The 22,967-nt window shown below is 56.3% G+C and overlaps 1 protein-coding gene across 1 annotated transcript; it reads right to left on the bottom strand.

The window, feature by feature from the left end:
* Positions 1-2,585: 2,585 nt before the first annotated feature.
* USP22 (ubiquitin specific peptidase 22) lies at positions 2,586-22,454 on the bottom strand. The gene is made up of 13 exons (XM_032499054.1): positions 22,119-22,454; positions 16,830-16,962; positions 14,772-14,885; positions 14,222-14,323; positions 13,730-13,899; positions 12,302-12,449; positions 10,394-10,499; positions 9,273-9,431; positions 7,375-7,501; positions 6,590-6,681; positions 5,813-5,875; positions 5,446-5,595; positions 2,586-5,068 (listed from the first exon to the last, which is right to left on the bottom strand). Exons 1-13 carry the CDS (start codon positions 22,254-22,256, stop codon positions 5,026-5,028), a joined length of 1,545 nt encoding a protein of 514 aa, XP_032354945.1. The 5' UTR covers positions 22,257-22,454; the 3' UTR covers positions 2,586-5,025.
* Between the last annotated feature and the right edge of the window lie 513 nt (positions 22,455-22,967).

Genomic DNA, 22,967 nt, shown 5'->3' on the forward strand with positions numbered 1-22,967 from the left:
TTCTTGCCCATGATTTCTTCAAACAGCTCTTCCATCCCATTGCTCCAATTTGGGTAATTTCCAGGGACCCCACCGCCTGCTTCCTCCGCTGGGGTCCCTCACAGGCCTCCCCTGCCCCATCACCGTGCTCTCGTCCCTGAGAATCTCCCATGTGACCCCCCCCCCGGCTCTGCTGAAGCCCCCCTGCTCTCCACGTTCACCGTGACAACCTTCAACATATTAATCCTCACTGTTTAAACTCTCCTGCCTGCATCTCAACGCCCAGGTCACCGCAGTCTGGCTCTGCTGACTGCTCTGTCTCTTGGCGGTTTTACCTACTCTTTTGTGTCTCGTGATTTTTACCAAGTGCCAGACCTGAGTGGAACCTGTGTGGGACGGCAGTGCCTGAAACGGCGGCCTTTCTCCCGCCAGGCCGACGATGGGCAGGGCCCGTGGGCTCACACCCCTGTGGTGCCACATCCCGGGTGGGGGCTGCTCCCTCAGCTGTGCGTCTTCGTGCCCGGTTCAGCCAGGCCTTTCTCCGGTGGGAACTCCTGCCCTCCCTTGGCAGTGGACGCTGTGTTAGCCACTGCTTCCTCCCTGGGGTCCTGGAGGAGGGGCTGAGGCTCCTTGTGGCCCTCCCTTCCGGAGCAGGAGCGGACTCCTCCATGGGGACGTCTCGGGGCGGGACAACCGTGGCCTCTACTGTCGGAGTCCGGGACACACCCGCCACTTTCAGTGTCCAGAACACCACCTGGTCCACTACCTGGCGCTGTGCTGACTGGAGCCGGTGAGCAGGAAGCAGCAATTCAGATGCTTTAGTAACAGTGAACTAAATGAAGCACGAAAAATGAACTCCCCCAAGCTCAGCTGAAGTTTCTGGGGATTCAATGGTCTGCAGCCCAGCTGCCGTCCCCCTCGGAAAACATGCAGGTAAGGGACGCACTCGCAGCCTTGCTGGGTTCCGGGGCAGCATGTGCGACATCTGGGTGTGTCACTTCACCCTTCCACACAGCACCACGTGGCTCCCGGTTCCAAGTGGGATGGGATGAGGTCAGGCTGTCAAATGTGCTGCTTGACCACCGAACCTCATGACCAAGGAGCCCCAGCGACGTTCACAGCGACGGAAAGCACGGACGTGCCCCGGAGACGCCAGCAGGGATGGCAGGGACAGCAGCACAGACCTCCAGGCTTCTGAGCACATCAGACCCCGTCCTCTGGAGACACTCGGCCTCCTCTCCTGAGCACAGATCACAGACATCAGTGACCAAGTGACCCCCGAACATGAGTGCACTGACCCGCTGGGCCAGAGCGGGGTGTGGGCAGTGGGGACACGGCCCGTCCCAAGCTGCAGCAGGAGCCTCCAACTCTCAGACGCCTGCTGCCGGCCTCCTCCAGTGTCCCTGTGCCCACGTGCCAGGATCCCTGAGGGGCAGTGACCAGGGAAGCCCTCCCTCCGAGCTGTGCGTCCGGTAACCTACCTCGTCTGGAATGCGACTGGGCCCAAGGACTGACCCACATCAACTCATGGGGTGATGCCAACGGCTCAGCCAAAGGTGCAGAAGGACCAGGACTGAAATCAGTGACATAAGATCTGGGTGGGGACAGACATCTGAAAACGTGAAGGGACCAGGCTCACCAAACGATCTCTGCAGAGAACACTCACCACTGGGTGGACAAACGGCCTCTTGTGGAATAGACAGCTCGCGGCCCAGCCCCCACGCCCACTCTGTGGGCCCAGGAGCTCTGGGGACACCGAGATGGGGCAAAGGCCAGAAAAGGAACCCCCGTGGGGCACCCAGTGGCCATCAGACCAGCACTGAACCCCTGGCGCAATGCCACCTCACTTCCTGGGACCAGCTGGCCACCTGCTGGCAGGTCAACCACACAGAGGGAAACGTGGAGCCTCCTGCCCTGCCCATCAGCGCCGCCCAGGACACCTCCCAGGCATTGCCTGACTGGGGGCTGAGTACAGCCCGGGCCACACAGCCAACAGGCTGGCATCCATGCAACTGATCGCTTGTGAACGGCCCGCGCCTGTCTTCCAGGATGACTCGCTTCTAATCAGAGACACTGTGGGGTGCTGACCCCTGTGGCTGAGTGTGCAGGGCCCAGGATCACGGAGCGGGTGACACCAACAACCTAAATGTTCATTCCCGGCCTGGAAAACTCTGGTTTGAAGGTCTCAGACCCCAAGAGGGCGCTTCCTGCAGTGGACACGTGGTGGTCCCAGAGAACCTGGGGAGATCACTACACACCAGGACTGGACGGCTACTTGGAGCCCTGGGCACTCGCAGGTGCTGCCCGGTGTCCCATGTAAGGGAAGTGAAGACCAGCCGAGGGCGGGGGAGTGTGTGGGGGAGGGCGGGGACCATCAAGCACAGCGTCAGACGGCACCACCCGGGCTGCAATTCCCTCTCTGCACCCTTCTCTGCACCTGTTTTCTCATCATGTGGGGACCCTGTACACACACATTCTACACGTCCCGGGACCTGTCAACGAACTCAGATGAGGATTCCTGTGCTTAGAGGTCCTTGGTACTCCCCGGCCTCCTGTCCCCGACCCCTCTCCTTGGCCGCAGGCGCTAGTAAGGGAGAACCGGCCAATTTTCAGAATAAAACGCAGTTTTATTATGACAAGGAAAGACTACAAGCCGTTAAGGGGGGAGAAAAGTCAACAGGTAAACAGAGAAGTGAACATCTCGGCAAGAAAACCCACAGCACAGTCACTGGAACCTTGTTCTTACGATCATTGTTTTCAAAGTCATAGTAAATCAAACAGTCACGTGAGTTATCAAAGGAACGGCAACTTCGAACAAGGGAAGCACACGGACCCAGCGCAACCACCGCTCCATGACACACACGGCGGGAACCCCGGCGGCCCTGGCCCCGCATCCCCGTCCCAGCTTTTTACTGGTCACACCCCCACTCACGACACCTGAATTGCGCCTACATGGTGGTAGTCAGGGAACATTCCCTGCGTTGAGTAGCCAGATGTGAGCTGAAAGGAAATAAATTCCTAAACCCGTCACACGATCTGTTCCTAACGAGGTGAAACCACAGCAGGATGTCAGCACGGGGGGGGCCACTGGCTGCGGGAGCCCCCAGGAGTTCTCCATCACAGGGGGCGGGGCGCTCAGCAGAGGTAAGTGCTTAGAACATCAACGCCGGAGGGAAGAAGGGGATTAATCTGGATACAAAAGGTGAAAATAGCGTCTAGTAAGATGAACAGCCTGTCCACCCCATCCTCATGCTCTTGGAGCAGCTGAGCCCCGAACACAAGCGAGGAAGGGGTGCAGGGCTGACCAGACCACAGGGACCTGCCAGAACCCCTGGGACCTACGTGTCTGCCCCCTCCCGACCTGCAAGGAGGGCACCCGGGAAGCAAGGAGCCCATGGGCTGCAGCAGAAACCTCACGGCTCAGAGCTTCGCGGTAACCTCGGCCGAGGCCCCGTGGGACGCGCTGTCATCAGAGGCCCGACGGCTCAGCCACGCGCCAGTGGGCCACGCAGGCCCGAGAACACACATCCACCCGCGGGTGCTTCCTGCTGTTCCACAACATGCCTGAGACTTGTGTGCCTCAAACACAGAAACACAACTGGGCCAGAGCCCAGCCGTGTCCTGGGGATCCCCCCAGGCACGACCTCTCTGCGGAGCAGATTCCAGCTCTTCCCACACCGCCCGGAGCGGCTCAGCGCCCTGACCAAACAGCTGATGGGCCAGCTTCTGCACAACCTGTCAGCTGAGGACACTTGACACGTTTTTAGGTAGTGAAAAGAATTAAAATTCTGTGACATGTGAAAAGTGTGTATGAAATTCAAATTTCGCTGTCTGTAGAGGGAGTCTTCCTGGCACCCAGCTATGCTCACTCACATGTCACCCGAGCAAAGGCAGCAGGGCTTGGACCTTCGTGGAAATAGTCTGCCAACACCACTCTTGTCCAGGAAGGGACGTGGGCGGGGCCCCAAACTGCGCCCCCACATCCCGGAGCTGTGACGTCTCAGAAACGGACAAGCTAACTTTGGGTCTAAACAGACAAATGCATGCAAGATACCAGACGAGGAACAGGGACACTGTCCCACCTCCTGCATCAGCCCTTCCCACAGCTCAGCCCCAGTCCTGCGGCCGCGGACACTGAATGCAGGCAGAGGCCCAGCTTGAGGTGGCTGCCCACTTCAGCCCCTCACACCAGCCTCCAAGCCATGGCCAGGAGAGCTCGCGGGACGGGAGGCAGGAGGAAACACAAGGAAGGAAACGCTTCATTTACGCAGGAGGTTAACGTGACAGAGACCATCGGGACGGCAGCCTGCTTCTCCTCCGCTGCGCCCGCCAGCCTGCGCCAGGACTTGGTGCTTCCGGGGATGGGGGGAGGCAACAAAAACAGCACCGATTAGAAAGCAAGATTCACGCCCCAGAATAAAGGGAACCGATCTAAACGTCAGCGTGAGCTTGGTAATTCGTTCACATCACTATCACATTTATGAAAATCACCATTGTGGAAAGAGAGAGCAAGAAGTGTAAGAAAATGCCTATTTCTAGAAAACCGGGGCTGGGGAGAGACGGTGATGCCCGGCATGCAGGGGGGTCTCAGTAATCAGCAGAGCGGACGTGCTTGGAAACCCATGAGTGTCTCCAGCTCCACAGGCCCGGGGGGGGGGGGGGCGCCTCCCTCTGCCGGCAGGACGGAGGCCGAGTCTGTGCTGCGTGAATGTCACACGAAACTTGGGGAGATGCCCGCCAAGCCCCCCATCCCCTCCACTCCCCGGCTTTCTGACCCACAATGTGAAACAGGCCGGTGCAGTAGAACTGAGCCCCGGCGCCCAGGGGGTCCGTGGGGAGCACAGGAGACACCAGTGGCGCATCCCCCCAAACCCCCACCCCCACACGCCGCCACCCAACCGTCTGAACACCTCGACCCTGGGCACCCGCTCCTCGGGGCCCAGGCTGCAGGGGAGCCGGCACTCTCGGGGTGCTCCTGGTGGGTGGCGGTATCCGGAGGCTGGGGAGGTCGGGGTTGTTCTGCGGGCCTTGCCAAAGCGCCGCCCGCTACTCGTACTCCAGGAACTGCTTGTGGTAGAACAGCAAGTATCTGCAGGGGAGACAGCTGCTCGTAACCACCCTGACCGCAGCACCACCCCACGGCCTGAGGACGCAGGGCACCTGCCTGCAGGGCCCCCACTGCCCCTCCCTCATGTGGGGTTACTCTCGGAAGGATGCCTGCAACGGTTCCAACCAAATCCACCTCCGCCCCGGCCTCCTCATGGCCACAAGGTTGTCCCCTCAGACCCGCACTCCACGTGGGGGCCTCCCAGCCGCTCAGGCAGCTATGCTGGAGCCAAGAACCCCACTGACAGTCTCTCCACCAGGGACTCTGTGGAAATGAAGGGGTCTCCCCTCCAGGCCCCCCCAGCATCGAGCCTGGTGGGTTCCGGCCCAGGTAAGCAGCGCCTCCGGCTGCAGACGCACCCCTCGCTGTCCAGCACGTCGGCGATGCCAGCCTTGGTGATGATGGCGTCGTCACACTTGAACCACTGGTCCTTGTGCTGACGGATGAAGCTGGTGTAGTGGCCGCTCTCCAGGGTCCCCTGGTGGTTGACCACCGCAAACAAGGAGTACCTGAGTCGGAGAACGGCTGTCACCACTTTCAGCACCACCGGAGACCACTGTCCCGCAGCCAGAAGCTGCCCCGATGGCAGCCCCCCGCACTCAGACACCAGGACACACCCCTGCGCCCCCCACACTCAGACCCCTGCGGGACACCCCCCACCCCAGCACTCAGACCCCTGCAGGACACCCCCTACCCCAGCACTCAGACCCCTGCAGCCTCACTCACTTGTTGTCGTTACTGAAACCGTCTGTAGGCGGCTGGTGCTGTCCATTCATCCGGCTCTCTTTGCTGTAACAGACACGGCAAACTCTGCACCACCTCAACACTGACACGACCACGCACAGCAGCAAGGGGTCGGGGTGGGGGCGGGGGGCGCCAGGCTCTGTGCCACGTGAGTTTTACAGACGCTTTCTGCTTCTCCCAACAGCTGCCATCTCAGGCAGAGCTCACCCTTGAGTGATGGTTGGGGACCTGGAGCCAGGGTGGCGGCCCGACCCAACAGGACCACACCAGTTTCGAGGCTCGGAGGCAGGGCCAGCCCAGACCCGTGGCCACCCTCCTCGGACCCTGCCAAGGCCCCGTCGACACTTGGACTTCAGGGCTCTGGCCTGAAGGTGGGCAAATAGAATTCTGTGGCTTCAAGCCACCCAGCCTGTGGTATTTGCTACAAATCCCGGGAAAGGACATCTGCTAAGCATGTATCCTGGTGTTTCAGGAGTGTAAACTGTAAGTGGCCTAAGACACAGACTCGAGAACAAGGCAGGTGGAATCCACAACTGCAAAACCACTGTGTCGACCTGCAGTCCAGCCTTGGTGCCAATGGCTACAGCACTGCCCCGCACCCCCGCCCGCAAGTCCAGGCCTGCAAGTCAGCAGAGGAAACCCGGCCCCAGAGCAGCCTGTCTGAGGAACGCCACCCCTCACACGGGGCGACCTGGGCTGAGATCAGGACAGGCAGGTACCCAGTGCCACCCCTGCCCGACCGCGGACACAGGGGCAAACCTGGAGGCCATGAAGGGGGTCATGTCCAGCTCCAGGGGGAACGACACGTAGGTGGTGATCTTCCGCCGGAGTTTGGCCGAGTGCTCGAAGCGCTACAGAAGCCGGGGAGAGGGAGGGAAAGGGCTGCACCCAAACCGGGCCTTCCGTTTCTTCTCCGAGCCTCCTGCGGCCACACCCGGAGCCCGAGCCCCACAGACGGCACGGACCCCCACGTCACCCAGGGGCTGCTCCAAGCACAAACCCAGGTGTAAACCCCACACAGCACACGGGGGAGGGAGACCAGCACACTGTGGTCTGTGGCCTCTCACCAGACAAGACACCTCTGGGTCAGGGCCAGGGCCTGGACCCACCAGGGAGGCAGGGTGGGGCTCTGGATTTTGTTTTACGGTTTTAAAGGGCCATGGAATAAGAGAATAAGCAAAGGAGACTGTATGATTTGTATACAAAATCAGATCAAAAATATCCAAGAACAGCAAACACACGATCTCTGCTGTGCAATCTTCTTTCACAAACACGTGCACTCGACTGACACCCACTCCTGACCCTTTGCGGGAAAGGCCTGCCCACCCCCGACCAGACCTTAATGCTAAAGGCCTTGTGTGCTTGTAAGAAAAGAAAACAGGAAGCTTAGGGAGAGTATGGAAAAATCTGGGGGCTGAGAGGAGTAAAAGGCTAGCCCCCGCTCCCTTGGTAACACACACTATTTCATCCTGAAACAATCACGGACCAGAGCCCCGGCCCCCACCGAGGCAGCACAGCCCTCACCAGGGCCGCCGCAGCCTCACCTTGAGGTGGAAGCAGGCCACGATGGGCAGCTTCTTCATGGTGAGCTGCTTGGTGGACTCCTGGTAACTGTGGCAGCCGCTGCACTTGATCTTGGCGCTGCTTCCTAAGTGCTCCGGCCTGGTAAACCTGCAACGTGTTGAAGAAAAATTTTAGGAAAAAAGAAAGGAGAAATGAGAGGAAAACAGAAAAGAGTTATTTGCGTCACTTTCAATCGGTTCATTTTTCTCCTAAAGACACCCGTACCATTTGGGATGTTTATCATTTTTCAATCAAAAAGAACTGCTACTTTTTTCATCTTCTCTCCTGTCACTTCAAAAAGTGTTTATCTTAAAAAAAACTTAAACGTAAAGTCTGATGAAATTGTAATGACTTTCTACCATGACCCAGCAATCAAGTCTGTCCCTGAGAAGTGAACGCTTCCATCCACACAGACGCTGTCATGAATGGTTACTGCAGCTTCATCTGCAAAGGCCGAAAAACCCGGAAGCAGCGCAGACACCCTTCAGCGGCTGAGTGGCTACACCGGGTCCACCGTGGAACACTAGTAAGCAATGAAAAGGAACCAACGCGTGATGCATGCAACCTGGGTGACTCTCCAGAGGATGATGACGAGTGAGAAGAGCCAATCCTGAAAGGTAACGTGTTGTATGATCCCGCTGACGTCACACTCTTGACATGTGGACTTTGTAGAAATGGAGAACACGTGTGTGCCGGCCAGAGGTGAAGGAGGCAGCAGTGGTGGGAGGGCGGGGGGTGGCTGTGAGGGACCCTGCAGTGAAGGAGATGCCCCGCACCCTGACCGCACCATGTCAATGCCCCGACTGTGATGTTGTGCTATAATCTGACAAGAGGTTCCCACCGGGGGAACCTGGGTAGAGAGCACACAGGGTGTCTCTGGATTACATCCTCCAACTGCATGCCAAACTGCAGTTATCTCAAAATTAAGAGCTAAAAAAATGAGATGTTTGGGGAAATGGTGATTTTCTACTGAAGAAAGCAGGAAAAGGAGATGCCAAGTAGTCAGCAAGCATTTCTGGCAAAGGAGGAAGCTACCAAAGATACAAACCCACAAAACAGGCGTTTGAATGTATTTTATATCGAATCTTAAAAGTTTAAAGCTGAAGACAAACAAAAAATTCAACCTTTTCACAACCAGGTCTGGAAATCCTTGTTTATCCTACGGAAATTGTCAGATAACGTAGGGCAAACTGGTGCCCAGACCAAAGCGACCCTCCTGACCTCAGCACCAGGAAGAGGGGCCGGGCAGTTGGCGGGATCTCGGAGGAGGGAGGATGGAGCCCAGTCCCTGGGGGCTCATGCCCCTGCCAGAATCAGTCCACAGACGCCACCACCAAATCCAGGTGGGAGATTATATGTACAAACAACTGGTCTTTTCACTACAGAAATGGCAAAGCAAGACAGACCACTGGACCTGAGGGGCTGGGAGACCAAGCCCTATATGCGGACCCAGTTGGGGCCGTGACTGGGACAAACTGTATTAAAAAAAAAAAAAAAAAAAAAAAAGGCAACCACTAGAGCACTTTGGACGCTGACTGGACACCCCTGGAGGGGAGAACAGAGCCCCCGGTGACAGGGAGACTGGACAGACGCCAAAATCCAAATGTCCAACCCAAACAGCTGTGCCTCCTCACCCGCTGGCTCAGGGCTCACAGGACCTTGGCTGTGCTCCCCCCTCAGCCAGGCGAGGACCAACGTGGCCTGTCGGGCTGGGAAGACACCCCCATTCCAGAATCCCAAGGCCAATGCTGACCACTCCTGGAACGTGGTGGACCCAGTCCTGGCTGCATCCCTGTAACTGGCCAGCCCCTGAATCACAGAGACCACGCTGCTGCTGCAGAGGGACCTTCCTCTCCCACCGAGCGCGGGCGGCTCCTACCTCCGCAGGCAGTCCGTGAGGGTCGTGGTCCCCGTCACGTGGCTCTCCCCGTTCACCACGCTGCCCTCGCTCCCAGGGCTCAGTGGCCAGAAAGGGGTGGAGGAGCCAGGCAGGTCCAGGCTGATGTCCCAGAAGGGGTCGATGGTGGTGGAGACGCCGCTGGGGGGTGGGAGAGGAGGACAGGTGAGCACCAGTGGCCCCCACCCCAACGCCCGGGCTCTGGGGCCACCTCAGTCATCTCAGGAATTTCGGGAAAATATAGATTCTCAGGCCCCAAATCCAGAGGTTCTGAATCAAGGGATGTAGGTGAGCCTCTGAGGGCCGTGGACACTAGGCCTGGGGGACATTGGACCTCCAAGGACAGTGACACCAGGAGCAGCAGCACTGGCCCAAGGGCGGCATGAGATGGCCCCTCCTAGAGATTCATTTTAAACTTTGCAAAAAGGAGCCCCGCAGGTTGGGAAACGCACTCGAAGTAGCTGATCAGTCAAGGGAGATGCCCTCTTGCTGACAGTTGGGTGGAAAAGGGCCGACAGGGAGGTGATTCGAAACAGACCCCAGGCCCCACCCAGAGCGATGGCCCTGCTGTGTGCTGCTCCACTGGACATGTGCCACATGGGCCACACCGACCCCTCCCCAAGACCGCAGGGCCTGGTGGATCCAGGTTCTGAACTTCAGGGGATCACGACCAGGGTTTTTACAGACTGAGACGAGCAGCACGGAGGGGGAAGCGGAGAGCTCCCTTAGCCTCACCAACGTGCACCCTCGCCTCCCAGAGCAAAAGTCTGAGCCCAGTGCACTAGGGGCACAGCTCAGAGGAAACGTAAAGGGTCTGTGAACTGACTGACGGCTTGTCAAGTGGTCCTGTCCCTCTGAAGGGGGCTGTGCTCGGCTCTCGGTACAGGGAGCCCAAGGGATGCAAGGACGCCCTGACCTGTGGGTCACCCGCGAACCCCTTGGGCCTCTTCTCAGAGCTGCTTCCTCCTGGGGATCTGACGGCAAGGCTGCCAGAAGGACACGTGTTTCTCCTCCAGCTGCTGCGTGAGAGGTAGGGCCCTGGCACCGTGAGGCCTGACCCTCAGAGAGTGCCTCAGATGTGGGCCAGCAGGAGGCGCACTTACTGGCACACCTGGCAGGTGACGTCCGACTGCAGCCCGCCCGTGAAGATCTGGTCTATGATGCAGCTGCAGTGGTTGGGGTTGTCAGCCTTCTTCCCACTGTCATCACCTGGGGGGACCGCAGCACGTCACATGGGCCACCGACGGGGCAGCCCCCAGGGCAGGTGAGGGGCCCAGCTTCCACCGGACGGACTTCTACCCGTTTCCTCGGCCTCCCTACCGTCCACCTGACACCAAAATGTGTCTCATGCCCGGTAACTGGGGGCGGTTACCAATTCCTTTTTCACGCACAGAGTAACTGGGTAGTCTCCCGCTGTGGAAGGGGCTGGACACACGGTGGGTCAGACGCCCCAGGTAGCCCTGCTCTCCTGCACCAGACGTAAGGTATCCATGACCATGAGGCGTCCTTGCAGGACCCTTGCCCTCTCTCGCACCAGCTCCTGCCTCCAGGACCCCAAAAGCTGTTCCCTAGCCGCTGTGCCCAGGTGAGACCCACTCCTCCTCCACAGTTCAGCACATTTTATTTATATAATTTATGGGTAAGTCGAAGACTGTGAAACTCCCTTGGTGGAACATGAAACTCACTAATGTACATCGTATACACATTCTGTGTGACTTTAAGTCAGCTGAACAACAGGGAGTGAGTGTGTGTGTCCATCTGCGTGTTTATTAAATAACAAAAAGTTAAATTCCGACAGAGGAACACAGGGTAGCCCCTGGATCTCCTGACAGCAGTTCCCTGGAGACTGAAGAGTAAACGCTTCCCAGAAGGATTTCAAACTCATGGGACGAGATGTTAAGATCTGGGAAAACACACACAAGACAATGCCAAGAAAAGGCAAAGCTCGCCATCTGAGGACACGTGACCCTGAGCCAGGGGGCCGGGCTGCCCCGTGAGGATGCTGCACTGTGAGGAGAGCCATACACATCTTCTCAAACATTTCAAAGGGAATCGCCCCTGAGAAGATCACAACGGCCCCACTGTTTTTGCCACGTGACCACTGTGACAGCAGTGCACTTCCAAACAGAGGACGCTCAGAGGAGACTGACGCCAGCAGGACTCTGCTTTGGCACAGTGGATCTTTCCTCTGTGCTACAATTTACCCCAGGAAACCAAATCTTACGTAGCATTAAAAGGATCATGTGTGTGTTTTAGGGAGAAGAAAATCTAAGTTCCCCCTCCACCCCCCACAAAATACGCAACAACAACAGCTAGAACCAAAGCCACAACAGGTGACCGCAAGGAGACACCACCACCAACTGGGCCGTCTCTGAGATGGACCCCTCACTACAGACTCACCAAACACCCCAGCCCCCCAGTCAGTTAGATTCACCCTGTGTCCACACGCTTCAGCCCAGGCCCTCAAACAGGGAGGCCCGGGGGAGGGCAGGAGCCCACCCCCATTCTCCCCGCTCCAGCCCGCTGCCCCTCCCCCAATCTGAGGACCCCGGCGAGGCCGCAGCCCTCGGGGGCCAGGCTGTGGGGCTGCATCACAGGAGCCGATCCCTGTGAAACCCCAAGAGACTTTAAATGAAAGGCCTAGGAGGGACCCAAACTGGACGCGACTTGGGGTCAGGGCGGTGCCAGCGAGGGCGCAGCTTCACTTGTGTCCCCAGCTCCTCTGGCCACTTAAGACCTTTGGAGACTCCCCTGGAGAAGGGAGCCAACTTGGAGGTAAAGCTAGGATTCGAGCCCATCGGGAAGCTCTGGGCAGAGTAGCTCCTGCCACCGGGCAGACACGCGGCTCCCCCACCAGCTCCCCAACCCCAAACGAGCGAGGGCGGAGGACACACCCCCACGGCCTCCTCCTCCTCCACACTGGGGACACAGATCAGACATGACAGGTTCCGCGCTCCTAGCACCAGCCCCCCTCCCTGAACCTTTGCAGTCCCTCACCCCGGCCCCCCAACCTTTGCAGTGCCGGTGCAGGACGTCCAGGGCCGCGATGAGGAACTCGTGCGCGTCCTGCTGCTCGTACCCCGCCAGGTGGCGGGCGTGAGTCCACACCAGGTGCAGCAGCTTGTATGGGATGTGGGGGGCCCGGTGCCCGGAGTAAAACTGCTCAGAGAGGAGAAACCATGGCCTCAGCAGGGGTGAAGGCTGCCCTCTGAGCACAGGGCCCATGCGAGAGTATCCAACAGCCGCTCGGAGTTTCCTGTGGCTACTTTGACAAAAACGACCCATTTATTCCCCTTTTTGTGCAAACTTTTTTTTTTTAACTTTTGTTGTAGGGGGAGGCAATTAGGTTTATTACTTACTTATTTAAAGGATGTACCTGGGGATTGAACCTAGAACCTCAGGACTTCGTGCACGCTAAGCATGCACTTACCCCCGAGCTCTACCCACCCACTGTCCAAATTGTTTTTATTTGAACTTTCTGGGTCTGCACCTCCCTTTCTCCAATCCCACCAGGTGTTTTCTGACATAAACCAAAAGGATGGACTGTGACAAACACTTGTGAAAAGAGACCCCACACACTAAAAGGTGACTGCTGTCTGTGAACCGCACCTCAACAAACCTGAGCTTGAAAGCCGGCAGGGCAGAGACAAGCTCACCGCCCAATGGTGCTGAGCGAGCCCCGTGCCTGCAGGGCACACCCACCAGCCCATTCCCCGCAGCACCACTCAGCCCGTCCATGCCTGTGATCCCAGGAGCCGCGGTAGGACCTCTAGGACTGGTCAGGCCCGAAAGAGGTGGGCAAACTTTTCCTGAAAAGGCCCAGACAATAATTAACTCCAGCTCTGCGGCCAGACAGGCTCGGCCATAAGGGCTCCCTGCTCTTTCTTGTGCAGCAGGGAACGGGGGGTGCTATCCAAGGTTCTGACAAAGCCAGGCAGGGCTGGGCCCCTGGGCTGGACGTCTGAACAACAGCCAGGTCCTCAGGACAAGGGGAGGTGCCGGTCCCGCTCTGCAGCCGGGGCGCCCGAGGTCACACGTGAGCCTCCAGGCTGGGGTTCCGTCCTGCCCCCGGTGCTGGTGGGGAGACAGGGCAGGCAGCCCTGAGTGGGAAAGCGGCAGGTGCCTGATGCCCACCCTCCTGTGAACCAGGACGAAAGACAACAGGGAGGAAACTGCCAGTGTCCACCGCTCACACCCCTTTCCAAGGACTCTCCTGTCTTCCAAGTCAGTGGCAAGCCTCTAAAAACGATGCCACGACTCCCCTCAACAATCCCTTTGGGAAGACCACGTGTTCCACAAGAAACGCGTTCGTCAACTGTCTCCTCAATAGGTAAGCTCGTCAACACCTGCCCTCCTCCATTCCAGTCAGCCCTGTCTTACCGGTTTAAGGGAAGGAGAGTTTTGGAAGCGCCCCGGCAGGAGCAGGTGCACAGGCTCACCTCCTGGAAGAGAGACGACATCTCGCAGACCAGGCAGGAGCCGGGGCTCTGCATCTCGCAGCGGTGCCGGTCTGACAGGAAGAAGTCCCGTAGCAGTGGAGTGTGCGTGAGCGCCTGCACGATGCAGTTCATGAAGCACGTGTTCCCCAGGTTGATGAGCCCGCGGAGACCTGGGTGGGCGGACGGGAGCGCGGGTGACTCTCCCACCCCCTCAGAAGCACGAGGAACTGAAGCGTGGCTCTGACTTTCATGCTGCTTCTGTACGAGGTGTCCTGAGGGCCGTCCCCCCACCCCAATTCAGCATCACCGCAGGAGGAAGTGCCCGTAGGTACTGACAACTGGGCCTGACAAGCAACCTCCTTCAAAGTTTCTGAATGCATTTCAAGTCCTAGAAAACCCGGAGAACCTTCTCATCTGCATCTCTCCCCTGCAGATTCCTGCCCACAGCCTCGACTGCCCCCCCCCCACGCCCGCGTCCCACCCACAGCCCACCGATGGTGCAGTTGGAGGTGATCTTCCGCCGCTTGGGGTTGTGTTTCAGCAGCTCCAGCTCCCGCTTTGTCGGCTCCCAGGTGGAAAACTTCTCCCCAACACCTAAGCAGAAGGGAGGTGGTGTCTGCGTCTATGAGTCAGGGTGGCGGGACGCAGACCTCACCAGGCTGCAGCTCAGAGAGGGAGACGTGCGACTTGGGCCCTTCCAGAAACTCCAGTACAGGGCAGCGAGCTCAGCAGCCACCCAAAGGAGTGTCTGTCAGAGCCGGTGCCTTGAGTGAGCCGTGCTCCCCGCGAGGAGAGCGGCACTCTGCCAGAGACCCACCACAAACACAGAGACGCCTGCTTCCTCAGCCTCTGGTCCCCAAGGAGAGAGGGACCAGCACTGCCAGCGCGGCCCCCAAACCAGACCCAGCCACTCTCCCACGCCCCTCCGCTGTCCCTCCCTGGTGCCAGCCCCTTGCCCAGCAAGTCTGTCCCGACAGAGGGGACGGGGGTGTGGACTGCAGGACTGAGACGAGTCGGGCGCACAGATCTCAGAGAACCAAACCTTGCATTTTCCAAGCTTTCCGCTGCTCCTCTTTAGCGATGATTTCTATGTCCTTGTCGTAGATGTAGTCCTGACAGAGAAAGCAGTAGATGCCTCCATACACCAGCTCTATGGCTGCGGGGGGGGGGGGGGGAGACAGCCTTAATAAAAACCCAAAGGTCACAAATACAACACGCAAGCGTTTTAAACATTTCTGTGTCTGCACCCTTTCTCTAATACAGAATCCTATTGTTATAAAAGGGCTCCCTCCCACATCGGACAGGAAATCCTGAGCAGATGGGTGTGTGTGTTCTCTCTGGAAGCTCCTGCCAAGGGTTGAGGAATCTGAAAGAGAAGGAGGCGCCAGGTCCGCATTTTATGAAGCACCAGATGCCCTGGTGCCAGGACCTCCGCCCAGTCTCCGGGACAAGGCAACCCTGCAGGAGCACTTCCAGGGCATGAGCACTCCCAGCACCCAAGCTTTAAGGACAGGGCATGAGGGGACCCAGAGCCGCTCTGCACCCCCAAGCAGGTCCTGCACTTTCTCAGCCTCATCCTGGATGAAACAGCAATGACGCCTGAGAAAGGAGCTACTGCCGTTCAACAGCTGAGACAGAACTGCTGCGGCTCAGAGTCTCCAAGCAGCACAAGGCGTCTGCAAGGCAGAGCGGCCTGGAGGAGGCACCCCAGACCTAGAGCGACGGGTGGGACGGCGCCCCCCAAACCCCGGGCCGTGCACCTCCACCCTGCACTCCACTCCCCGGGGTGATGAATACAGGACCAGCACTGCCGCCTCACGGTCTGTCTGTGCGACAACCAACCAAATACACACAACTACGTCCCACAAGCCTCCCAGTGGACAGTGACATCTTAGTAAATCACAGCCTTTATCGCACTTCACGTCTTAATTTACCAAGACACAGACCAGTGACACTGTGGTGCATCTTTAAAGCCCTCTAACACAGAGCTACCAAAACTCAGAACACAGGTTAAGAACCCCACCCGGCTTCCTGCCCTCCCAAAAAAGGAACACCCCACCAACTGTGTAAGTCATGTCACGGGTGTTCACAGACCCACTGCAGGAGGCACAGGGACCAAGGAGAGACCTGGCCAAACGGCTTGCAGTGAGGGTGAGAGAAACTTCAGGAAGGCAGAGACACCATCTGCCAACAGCAGGGCCACCAGCCCAGGAAGACCACACGCCACGTTCTCCCAGAGAAGCGGCTTCCGATACTCAGACCACCAAGTGGGGCCCCCACGCACGCCAGCTCACTCGGGGAGCCCAGCCCTCAGCCGGCCGGCGCAGGCAGGGTGCCTCCCTACCACCACCTGAGCCCCCAGTGCTAAAGCTGTCACGCCCTCGGGAGAGGGCGGAGTGGAGCACGATCCCACCCCCACCACTGTGAGGGCCGGGTCCCATGACACACGCTCCAGAAAAGGTTCTGCGGCTGGACCTCTTGAAAGTGGTTTTCCTCTGGACGCCTAAGGCCCTCACCACCATTAACAGAAAACACTGCTCTCAAGGAGCGACCCACCAGTGACCAGTCACAAAATAAGGCCAAGAGCAAAACAGCTCCACGTAACGTCCAGAGGGCACAGCCGTCCGAAGGCGTGATGGTATGAAATCCACCTTTACCTTGACGCTGTGTCACTGGCCTTCCCACAAACCCCAAGCACAGTGAAACCCGTGGCAGGAAGCAGTCAACTCAGCCAGGGACACCCAACCACAGCCCACGCCAAGGGCTCAGCGCTGCACTGAACACCTTTCTCTGCGAGTCTCTGCCTCATCTAATCCATAACCAAGCTTCTCAGAGGGAAGGACGAGTGTCTCATCTTCTGTTAAAAAGAAAGCACTCTGCACACACAGTTACCCTCACGGTCACAGGTGGCACCAGCACCAGCCTAAAACCCTAAGGCGGGGGGGGGGGGGGCAGAGACCCAGCGAGCTGCTTCCCTCGTCTGCCAGGAGTCCTGTAGGACATACTGCTTCATAAAAGTGGGCTCTGGAAGAGGGGACGTCAAACTCAAAGGAGGAGGTGGTGCGGAGACCCTGAGGCCCAGAGGCACCTGGGGCCTTACCCAGGTTGTGTCTCTTCGCCTTGGCGTGCTCATGGATGTGCTTCTTCGTGAAACAGCCAAAGAAGACACAGTGCAGGCAGGAGTGCAGCCTGTTCAGGTGGACGCCACACACGTGACAGACGCACGACTTCGCCTGCAATTCAGAGAAGACAGTCAGAAATCAGGAGTTCTAGGAAAGACTGTGACTGGGGTCCCGACAGCACCGCCGGGGTTGGGTGGGGAGCATGGATTTCCTCCCTAAGAGACCATTTTCTTAACCCTTTCAACCGCCCGAAAAGGTACTTAGGTCACTAAGCTCAGAACTAGGTTCACGGAAAACATAGCTTTCTTCATAGGAGGATTCCATCTTGTGCAGGAGAAAAGACAACATAAAACCTTCATTTTAGAATCATCACAGTTATTAATAACTGGCTCAGTCTGCACCAAAAGGATGTGAAAACCATGGGATAAAAAAATATTGGGTGGTTCACAACAATTAAAGGCAGAAACAGTCCAAATCTCTATTAACAGATAAACACACAAAACATGGTGTATCCACACAATGGAGTATTAATTACTCAACCGTGAAAAAGAACAAGGAACTGATCCAGGCTACAGCAGGGATGGCCCCTGAACACACACCAAGTGAGAGAAGTCAGACGCAAGGTCACACACAGCATGACTCCATTTGCGTGAGGCGTCCAGGCAGAGCAGAGACCAGAGGTCACCAGGGCTCATAGAGAGACTGGAGCAGATGACAGTGATCTGAAACTCGAGGGGGGAGCACGTGCTACACACGCACCAGGTCCTGGGTTCAATCCCCAGTCCCACCATTTAAAAACAAAAAACAAACAAAAAAAAAACCTAACTACCTCCCCCAAATTTAAAAAATAGCAATAAATTTTTTAAAATTAAAAAAAGGCTCAGCAGAGGTCAGGGTGAGTAGACAACTGTGCACACACTGGACAATTTTAAGCGGTTAATGTCTGTTACGTGCACTCCACCTCAGTAAATGTGTGTGTGCGTACCCATGCACGCATGTAAACTGAAGCACTGAATGTTTACTGTTTCAAAGTGTCACCCGTGAGATTAGTTTTGTAATTAAAAGGGAAAAGGTTTCCTTTACAACAGACAACTCTGGCCAACACCATCGTAACCTAACTGCACATCCCCACAAGGAATGATGGGTGAATCTAGACGCTAGATCCAGAGCTCTCAGCAGCACTCCGGGCAGTCAGACGACCAACCTGCCACTGGTGCTGCCAGGCTCTCCGTCTACCAGTGTGTCCTGTCACTCCATGGATTCTGCCTAAGCCAGTGACAGCAGGACTGCTACTCTCCAAAGATGGTTTCTACCAAAAAGCTCAACATGAGAGTCATTTGTGTCTCGGAATACAATCTGACTCCAGCACTGAAGCAGCACTGATAAAAGGGGCACCCGGCACAGAGCCCTGCCGTCAGTCTCCTCCTAATACACAAGCAGTAACACTCACTCAGGATAAACAGTAACAGACCATCCTCCCCCACAACCAAAGGCCTGAACCACGCTTCTAAAATACTGACCACAGAAGCCTCCCACTTCTTAGACAAGGGTCCACAGGCTGACAAGTCACAGTGTCGCTTTGTAAAGATACAGAATGGAAATGAGGGCATTCAAGCTTCATGTTTTACATTTAGTTTTTTATTTCTCTCCTTTGTTTCCCATACATAAAACTGCACTTTGTAAATACATCTCAGGTTTGTGTCGAGTGAACAAATCACATTTCAATCCGTCAGCAAACCAAAACATAGGCAGTTAAAAAGGTCTTGCCTGGGAGAGGGGGAGGATGTGGCTCAGCGGGAAGAGCCCATACTTAGCGTGCACGAAGTCCTGGGTTCAATCCCCAGCAACGAGGATTACTCCTTCTTTGAACTGATTACCAGGCTTAAGTTTTACAAATCCTTAGTAAATCTTCCAAACTGAAAGCCAGAGGGGAAAAAAAGGAAAATACACAATGCCATCTCCATTCGATAGACTATTAATTGTGTAGCTAAAGAGAATGACATCTAAACGCACAGGCAACAAAGAAAGGAAGGAGTATACACAGCATGATTAAAAACAAAAACCACGTAACTCTGCTTCACAGGCACACGTGTATTTGCCGTTGTTTGAAAACCAGGGAGACTCGGGCAGCACAGTCTGCATCGCGGTCATCCAAGGTCAGGAAGACTCACTGACCTTTCATATTCTATGCACCTTTGAAGTGTTTTATCTTTAAACACCGAGAACACATTCATACAGCCATTTCTGTAATTACTTTTTAAAAATACAGACTCATGAATTTTAATCTTTCTCAGTAAAACATTCCAACATCTGAGCATCTAGAATTGTCTACACATTCCTTTACATGTGTTTAGCCTACAATTACCTCAGGTATAGTAACTACTATTGGACACCTACAAATACTCTACATTTTTAGGCAAGAATTTAGTACATTGCTATTTGACATCTAGTATTTAAATAACCTTTGACAATAATGGTTTCAGTTCCCCAAGACAGAAATCCAGGGCAAAGAGTTAGCTGACTCAAGCCAAAAAGAGAAAGAAAAAGGCCACATATCGCTTATATGTGGAATCCAAAAAAAAAGACAAAAATGAACTACTTATTATTTATGACTTAAATGATTGATTTCTTGAATATATGTAAGCACATTCAACTGTCATTTATGACTGGACTGCTGCATTCTGTTGATTCCTATTTTGTGGTTGGCTTTATTCCTTCGATAACTTTGCAAATTAAAAAAGCTAAAGCTCTCAATTGTTCTTAGAAACAATGAACAGTACATATATGTAAATTTTAAAAGTTTTCTCTCAATGAGTTGCTCTTCCTAGAATAAACTTTGTTTACCGCCCCCAAAAGTTAGTTAACTCTAAAAAGAGTTGGCATAGTCCCACTTCCTCCCAAAGGGTGCCCAGTCCAAAATTCTTGAAATAGTGGTGTTCAGACCACAAACTCGGAGACAGAAAACACACCACAGCAAGGAAGGCGTGACTTCTGGACCTGAGCACCTACCACTTCCCAGAGTTTCTTCCCTCCAGCACCTTTTCTCAAACAAAAACCTCCCTGAGATCTTCTACCTAAACGGTTGCTTCAGTTCCCAAATTTTGTGCCAAGAAGACTTCAAAGGCTGTCTGCCAGCCTCCGGATTACTGCCAAAATCAAATCAGGATCAGTAATGGTCCAGAAGTGCCAATGTTTCTTCACTTGTGGTGAAGTACTTTGGTAAATATATTTACTATGGTTACAAAAGGGGGGCTTTGAGGACGAGCTCCTGGAAAATTTCAGAGCCACAGAAACGGTTCAAAAGAGAGAAACAATTATTTTTAAAAAATTACCTGTTCCCCAAAATGCCTGTTCAAAATATAACACACACTACACCAAGTCATAACAATCAAGTAAAAATTTGTACGTCTTTACTGCCAGTTTCCAAACGCTCAAGTCCTCAGGTGGTAAGACACGTGCCAGACACGCACAGGAAGGTACGTTCAATACAGAAAGTTAGCAAAAGTGACCACCTCTTCTCATTCTGCCTACCAAAAGAATCAAAGTTTAGTTTAAAATTCATAACCCTCCTCTACTTGGAGGAAAGAGAGTTTTAACTCCCATGGCTACGTTGTAGCAGAGACTGGGACCTCAGAGAAGTTTAACTTGGGTTCAAGTATTTATACCAAAGGTACCATCAGCTGAGTCCCAGCGAACTGCCAAACGTTCATCACTCTTCACCAGCGAGTTAAACTCTTTCTCAAACCAACTCCTCCTTGGCTGGGCCATTCCAGTGCTAGAAATGCACAGGACACCCCCCCCCCCCAATATTCAGAGAGAATACCGGATGGAGGACGTGAGGGTTCACTGCTGGGATTCGACAAGGCACTGCGCTGCGGTCGGACCTGAATTCTGGAAGTATTCCACCCTCTCCTGTCTGTCTGTAGTTCAACTTCCTACCAGCAAGTAACAGAGGTGCAGTTCAATAGCGCTCAAACTAAGCAACTGATAGAAAAAGATTAATCCAAGCCACACAGAACCGCCCAAATGTGATTTCTTCACTACGAAATTAGGCAAAGTTAATGATCGGTTGAACCTGCCTCCTTCAGCGCCTTCAAAAATTACGGGGCGGGTGGGGGATGGAAATGGGTCACATAAATCCTGACCAATAAACTAACAATGTGGAGAGGTAACGCAATCATCCTTGGAAAAACGGTTTCAACCAGGTGATTTTTAAGGGCACATAATTCCGTTAGCAGAAACCTCACACCCATCCTCCTAGAAATGTTTCATCTCCGGCGTTAGTTCATCCTAAGAGGTAACACTTCCCAACACTGTGACCGATTAAACAAAGAAAAAACTGGTGCTTAACGTTCTCTACAATCTCAGTGGATGTTAGTTTTCCCATTAAAAAAATGCTACTTAAGATGGACACTGCTTAACAGCGCTCCCGACCTCAGACTGCAAACTGCAAAATCGCGTTACTCTGTAAAAGCAAAATTAATTCAGGTAAGTAAATACAGTCATTTTCTTATTTCCAAATCACTAATAAACCTACTCGCTTATATGGGGCGTACATCCGAAAAACAGGACACTGAATATCGTTCTCTCAGTGTCTCAGGGAGCGACTGGTGTGTCGCAAGGGGCACCCAAGGCCCATCGGCCTTCAGACCCATCTCTCCTTTAAACCTGCTCCTGCGCAGCTACAGGTGACACCGCAAATCATCATCGTGCCGAACGACGGGACTCTCAGCAGCAAGACCGCCTTGTTTCTAGGTGCCGCTGCGCTCCGCACCTGCGCAGGTGCACACCGGGGGGGGGGGGGCACGTCCTGGAATGTCTCTACGGACCCTGGGCCCGGGGTGCGCCCCGCGGCTGAATGGGGGGCGCGCGTCTCTGTGGACCCTGGGCCCGGGGTACGCCCAGCGCGGCGGCTGTACCCGCATCCTGGTGACCCCGCGGACGGCCCTCCCCGGCCCAGCGACCTCCCCCACCGCAGGGCAGCGGCCAGGACTAGGGAGCTCCGCAAGGCGCGTGCAGCACAGGCTGTCTCCCTCCCCGCTCGGTCCTCCCGCTCTCGGCACCCCCACCCCCACCCGGCGGGAGGACCCCCTTGGACACGCCCCGCGCTGCGGCGTCGGAGACCCTCCCCCTCCTACCCGGCAACCCCTGAAGAGACCGAGACGGCCCCCGCCCCCGCCCGGGACTGGGCCGAGGAGAGTGGGGGAGGGGAGGGCGCGAGCCCCATCCCCCGGGAGCCGGGCCTAGCCGCAGCGGGGTGGGCGCACCTTACGCTTGCGGGCCTCCGCCGAGCCGCTCCACACGAAGCACTGGTAGATGGCGCGCAGGTTCTGCTTCCAGTTGTCCACCTTGAAGCTGCCCAGGTGCACGCAGCCCGGGGGCGTCACCACCAGCTCCGACTCCATGGCCTCGCCGTCCGGCTCGGGCCGGGGCGCCGGCGGGGACGAGGACGACGCCAGCGCGGCGCGAGGCTGCGGGCGGCCCGGCCGAGGGACGAGCCGAGGACAAAGCGGAGCCGCGCGACGGGAGTGGCGGGCGCCGCCCGGGCTGCGCTCGCGGGTCGCCGAGGCCGCTGCGGGGCTACGTCATCGCCGCCGGGCGCGCACCGCGCCTGCGCTGCCCGCCGCCGGCCCGCCCACTGCTCCCCTCCCCCGCAGGCTCGGGCGGGTGAGGGGTGGGGCCAGCGAGGCCCCGCCCCTTAGCCCACGCCATTGGTCGTCGCCGGCCGCGTGATGTGGGGGCCGCGGGGGCGGGGCCGGGCCGGTTTGCGCCGGCCGGGGATGCCGCAGGGGCGGGGCAGGGCCGTTCTGCAGAGTCCAGCCAGGCGCCCTGCGTGCCGCTAGTCTGGGCTTCTCGGTGGAAAGCAGGGAACCAGGCGCTAGCACGCCTGGCCCGCTTTGGTCGACCGTCGCCATTTCGGACTCGCGCGGGCCGCACGTTCGGTTCGGGGTTCGAGTCCCCAGAAGGCCTGTCACCTGGCGCTGCAGGTGCGGAAGGTCCGAGACGACAGGTGCGAGCATCTCCGGGGAGTCAAGAGACAGCGGGGCCCCGGAGTCGCCACAAGCGAAGAGACACAGAAACGTAGATGATCTCCGCGCAGCTGAGGCTACAGGCTC

This window comes from Camelus ferus, chromosome 16, assembly GCF_009834535.1.
Source record: "Camelus ferus isolate YT-003-E chromosome 16, BCGSAC_Cfer_1.0, whole genome shotgun sequence".
NCBI lineage: Eukaryota > Metazoa > Chordata > Mammalia > Artiodactyla > Camelidae > Camelus > Camelus ferus.

Excerpts from the sequence above, each read along its gene's own strand:
- USP22 (XM_032499054.1), bottom strand. The coding sequence starts at position 22,256 with ATGGAGTCGGAGCTGGTGGTGACGCCCCCGGGCTGCGTGCACCTGGGC. Across the intron at positions 5,876-6,589 it reads ACCCCCTTCATGGCCTCCAG|CAAAGAGAGCCGGATGAATG; the intron begins GTTTGCCCCTGT and ends TGTCTGTTACAG. Across the intron at positions 5,596-5,812 it reads GGTTTCAGTAACGACAACAA|GTACTCCTTGTTTGCGGTGG; the intron begins GTGAGTGAGGCT and ends TCTCCGACTCAG.